The sequence below is a fragment of the Populus euphratica genome, unplaced genomic scaffold (assembly GCF_000495115.2).
Source record: "Populus euphratica unplaced genomic scaffold, PopEup_1.0 scaffold655.1, whole genome shotgun sequence".
Lineage (NCBI taxonomy): Eukaryota > Viridiplantae > Streptophyta > Magnoliopsida > Malpighiales > Salicaceae > Populus > Populus euphratica.
In genome coordinates this window covers 57,973-63,618 of record NW_011500523.1, presented here as the reverse complement: position 1 = coordinate 63,618, position 5,646 = coordinate 57,973, and the positions used below count along the sequence as shown (strand labels likewise).

Sequence of the window (5,646 nt, the reverse complement as noted above, 5' to 3'; positions counted from 1 at the left end):
CTACTACTACTACTACTACTACTACTACTACTACTATTGTTGTATTATTATCATTTATAATTTATACAATTAACCTCCTTATGGTTCGACCTCGATCTTGCCGGGTTATTTATTACTTCAATACTCTTGCACTTGGAAAAAGATATCAATTTTTTAGTTGTGTCAATAAATAAGTGTATATATCTTAAGCATAAATAGGTATGTCCAGCCAAAACTTGGATGGCTTAACTTACCTTCCATGAACCATAAATACATATAATATATTCATTGAATGAAAACATGTGCTAAAAATTACTTTTGCCTAAGAATTAATGAAAATGACATCAAAATATTGGCCTAACAGTATCATATCCACATCCACGTCAAACACACATACATCTTATTAATCAATGGTACAATTTGATGGCATGAAAATAAACAATTCTACCCCTTTTAAGATCTAATAAGATAAGACATGTAAGATATAAAAAAGTTAAAGACTTAAAGGGTATTTTATTTTTATAGTTGAGGTTAAATTTTATACATGGTTGAATTGTACTCAATTTCAACCTCAACAATAACTATTAAATACTCTGCCTCACATCATGTAATTTATCTTTTAGTAACCATCTCATTTCTTGATAGACACCTAATGTTATCCATTTAGTTGTGAAGAAAGCTACATTCTTATTAAAGTTTTTAAATTCATTAATTTAAAGGTTTTTTTTTAGTCTTATTATTTACTTTTACAAAATATAAAACTATTTCCATTTGTGTGTGTGTGTATATATATATATAAAATTTAATTGAGGTAACTTTCTCCGTTAAGTTTAAAATAAAATGAAGATATTTTAATTTAATTTCTAAATTTTAATATAAATAAATATATGCATATTCATTTTTATATATATATATATATTAAAACAAATAATTAGACTCAGCTCGAGAAAAAAAATGCAAACACCTAAAAATAAATTAAAAAATAATCCTACAAAATTTAATTTAGTAGTAAAATAATATTACTTGATATTCCTCGCTTGGACGGAAGCGAGTACATTAATCTCACCCCTAAGCGCACATAACACATACAATAGAGAGAACACAGCAAACATAACACAATCAAACCGACACGTGACGGTATCATTAACCTCTCCTTCCATTGAACCGTTTTGTGCCCCCCGCATTCGTGCATTGTCGGTTGAAGAAACCACCGCCGCCGATTCGAGAAGATCGGGCTAACCCGGAAACTGTTTCCTCTGATCATACCAGGTAATTGAAATTCCGATCGTGATTGATTGGTAAATTTATTGATGGAATTGAGGATCCGATTTCGTTTGGGTTTTGATAGATAGAGAGGTTAAAAAATGGAAAAGATGAGTAATATATTTGAAGGATACGAGCGTCAATACTGCGAACTCTCTTCTAATTTATCCAGAAAATGCACCGCTGCTCTTTCTCTTGATGGAGGTACCTAATCTAAATTATATATTTTCATTTTTGTTAATTTTGATTATTTTTTATGCTTTATCATTGTTTATTTTTTCCAGAGAAAAAGAAGCAAAAGATTTCCGAAGTAAAAGCTGGATTAGAGGATGCTGAAGCTTTGGTACCTAAAAAAATATCCCAATTCTTTCATTTTATTGTCCTCAGGATTTTGTTTTTATTTATTTTGATCTTTTAGATTCGGAAAATGGATCTGGAAGCGAGAAATTTGCAGCCAAATGTGAAGGCTGTTCTACTGGCTAAATTGAGGGAGTACAAGTCAGATTTGAACAATCTCAAAACTGAGGTTAAAAGAATTGGTTCTGGTAATCTCAATGCAGCTGCTCGCGATGAGCTCTTGGAAGCTGGAATGACTGATGCCTTGATGGTATGTCACTCTCCATATGTTGCTCACAAAATTATCATGCTCTTCATTGTTTGTTTTCTGTTGGCTGTTTTTTCCTTAATTATTAAATTTTCTTGTATTGAAGAAGAATTGGTGATGATTCTCGTAAGTTGAGACATCCCTAGAAACTCTCTGTTTAGCAGTTTAACTCGTCAATGTGGCTACTGTGTAATATTTTTTGTGTTCGTATTTTGCTGCTTGAAATGCAGAAAGGATATATATTGCGCCTTGGTTTTCACTTTCATTTCCCCTTTTGTTATGTTAGATTCATGCAGGAATAATATTTTCATATATGTTGTCTGGAATATTAGTATGATATAGATGGGCTGTCTTCCGTTGTGGTGTGTGCCTCGCTTCTGCAACCAGACACCGCAATAATCTATATATTGGTGCAGTGTCAAACCTCAAGAGTGATCTTGCTTTTGCTTGTTAGAAATGGCGATTTAGGTGTCTATTGTGAGGAATGAATAGTGTGTGAATCAGAATTTACATGCTTTGTGGATATTTCTCTTTAAATCTGGAATACAGTTCTGAGTATCATCATTTTCCTTTGAAAGTGCTGAGAATATTTGACAATTATGGTTTCTGCAACTGGAATAGGCCTCAGGAGATCAAAGATCAAGATTGATGATGGCGACAGAAAGACTAAATCATTCCAGTGACAGAATTAAGGATAGTAGAAGAACTATGCTTGAAACAGAAGAACTTGGTGTTTCCATTCTTCAAGATTTGCATCAACAGCGACAGTCTCTCTTACATGCACATAACACGGTATTCCTGCATTGAAATTATTGATTTTATTTACATCAAACCTTCATCACCAATCATTATTTACTTTCATCCAAGTTTCAGTATGTTTTCTTCTCTATTTAAGAGTCCTGATGCATTAGCTATGGTCGCGCACTGCAGCTTCCTTTTAATTCTTTCTGGTTTAAACCTGTATTATACTGAAGAAAGTTATGCTTGGTTGACGACCTTGCCTATATTTCACTCAGTTTGGAATTGGAACTACTTATTTTATGGTTCTTCCTGTATTGTCAGCTTCATGGAGTGGATGACAACATCGGTAAGAGTAAGAGAGTATTGACTGTCATTTCGAGGAGGATGAACAGGAACAAGTGGATGATCAGTGCCATAATTGCTGTCCTTGTTGTTGCCATCATCTTGATCCTGTACTTCAAACTCAAATAGGCAAGATATCCCTTGTTCCAGTGTTTTTCCAAGACATAACTTGAATTTTTTTTTCCTTTTGACTTCGATTATGTATGAGTTTGCCATCAATTGCTGATGTGAGTGAAGAATTTTATTTATATATAGTCTTGTGCTTTTTATCCATTTTAATTATATGGATTGAACTTTGGTGAACTTCTACTCGCATGGTATCTTTTCCCCATTATAGCGTTCTTTATGGACACAATATTAATTCAGGAATTTACCAAACGTAGCACCCCAAAGCAAATAGTCATTTGAGAGTGTAGTTGAAATGAGTCTCGCCTGCTAAATCCCGGCTGCAAACTGATGCTGCATTCTGCGTTCTGGTTCTTGTATTGGTTGGCCCAAAAATTGTAGCCATTGTTGGGTCCAAGTTTACAGTCGTTGCCTTATTGTCAAGAATTATATGTTACATGACTAAATGATACGAAAACTGATGCGAATTTGGAGGGTTGAAACCCTAAAATCTATAGGTAAAATTGAAAGTTAAAAACAACCTAAACAGTGATTAGCTAAGCCATAGAAACTTTAATATCAAATTCAAAAACACAAAGAAACTATAAAGCCGAAATCAATAACACCAAGAAAACTAGGGTCTAATAATTTTGAGAGAACTAAACCTAATAATGAAAAGCACCACTCAAAACATCAACAAGACTAATTTTAAGGAGAGTAGATAAAACTTAATTTTAAAGCAAAGCTATGATGCCAATTAATGCTTGATGCTAACGATATTAAAAAGGTATTTTGATTTGTAAAATCGTACTCGTATGATTTTACAAGTCAAAACATATAAAACGTGTAAAATCAAATTAAAAACTCGAAAACCAGTAAAACAGGTTATATTCGCATAAAATTAGTTTAACTCGTTAAAATAATTAAAAAAGGACATAACTTGTTTAAAACAGATGAATTTTATGATTTTACCGTAAAAATTATAAAAACTGCTGAGTGTTGATTGTTGAGTCAGCACTTCTCTTTTCCCATGAGTCCTTACTCTCTTGCCTCTTGACACTCCACCCACTGACTCACCCTTTCTCCCCTTTCTTCTTTCCCAAGGGGTTTTAATTTGTTTTAATTTTGAAAAAAAAGTCTCCTGTATTTGTTGTTATGCTTGTCGTTTTCATGCATGATAAATTTTCATTAAACAAAGATATTAGAATTACTTTTATTTTTTGCTTTACATGATTTTTATAGCACAAAGTATTTTAGGCTTAAAGGAAAACAAGAATTCACCTGCAATAAATTATTTTCATATGCGTCGCTGTGAGAAAGGCGCTTGAATTAAAAAATAACTCTTATATTTGTATTGATATGTAAGCTTAATGGAATATTGAAGGAATAACTAGATCGAAAGAAAAAGAAAACATATTTGAGATCTGAACCAAATGTTTCGTAGAGTCATTTGCATCCTAAGCCACATGCTTTACTTGCTCTCTAGATAATTTTTTATTATGAAGCTCCTATTTGATCGATGCCTAAACGGCATAACATGGTTTGGCAAGGAAACTAAATGTGGGCTTTTTTTTTTTAATAAATAAATTAGCACTTGAATTAAAAGATTTTTACATAATAATATTATTTAAAAATATTTTGATAAAATATTATATTTTTTTTTTATCTTATTATGCTTAGTAAACACAACATATAAATATCATTTTTCAAGATAACTATAAAAATTTAATTGATTAATTAATATTTAAAAGTGCATTTTTTATCAAGGTTTTATGTTATCATTTTGCACTTGAAGTATCAATAATTCCTTAACGAAAGGATATTTTATAATAATATATCTAATAATATAAGATACCTTTAATTTATTGTAAATGTTCATTTTAAATGCAGGCCTATCACATAAATGAAAGGATTGATTGATGAATTTAAGAACTGAAATTGAAAGGACAAAGAGATGGCAAATTTAGAAAAGAGATGTCGGCGTAATCCAAATCGGAACACTATTCGGTAATTGGGTCATATCTGAAGTTGTAGATATCAGATTTAGGTCTACTTTATATGGATGAAAAGGTAAGATATAGGCCTACAACTTTTATATAGAGTCGAAGACTTAAAAAGGCCATTTTCAAGTCTAAATTGTAGTAACAACAAATAAGTCTGAATTTGTCTTCCAGCCTCAGCACTGTTCAGTGTTTGACCCATATCTGGAGTTCTAAAAGTCCAAATGACTTGAATTTTTTACACTAGAAAACTGAGACTATTTTCTACAACTTTCTTGTTTTCAAGTGACTTCAATTTTGACGTTATCAATAACATTTTGGGCAAACAAGAGAAAATAATGATTGTCACCAAGTCAAGAATTGGTCACCCACTCATCAGTTAGTCATCAAATCAATAGTTCTTAATTTTGACCTATAAAAGGAGGCATTTGCTATACATTTATGCATCTTAGTTTCCAAATCAAGATTATGCTTTTGCTTTCTTTCTTTGTATTTTTTTGTAATGTTTATGTATTTTTTTTTAGTAATAAATAACCTAACAAGATCGGAGTCGAACCACATGGAGGTTAATTATATAAATTATAAATAACAATAATACAACAACAATAACAA

General features: G+C 31.4%; 1 protein-coding gene across 1 annotated transcript; it reads left to right on the top strand.

Moving 5' to 3' along the window:
- Positions 1–1,069: 1,069 nt before the first annotated feature.
- On the top strand, positions 1,070–3,234 carry LOC105115180 (vesicle transport v-SNARE 13-like). Its single transcript, XM_011011999.1, has 6 exons — positions 1,070–1,248; positions 1,328–1,446; positions 1,527–1,585; positions 1,661–1,849; positions 2,468–2,638; positions 2,909–3,234. Exons 2-6 carry the CDS (start codon positions 1,344–1,346, stop codon positions 3,056–3,058), a joined length of 672 nt encoding a protein of 223 aa, XP_011010301.1. The 5' UTR covers positions 1,070–1,248; positions 1,328–1,343; the 3' UTR covers positions 3,059–3,234.
- The last annotated feature ends 2,412 nt before the right edge of the window (positions 3,235–5,646 follow it).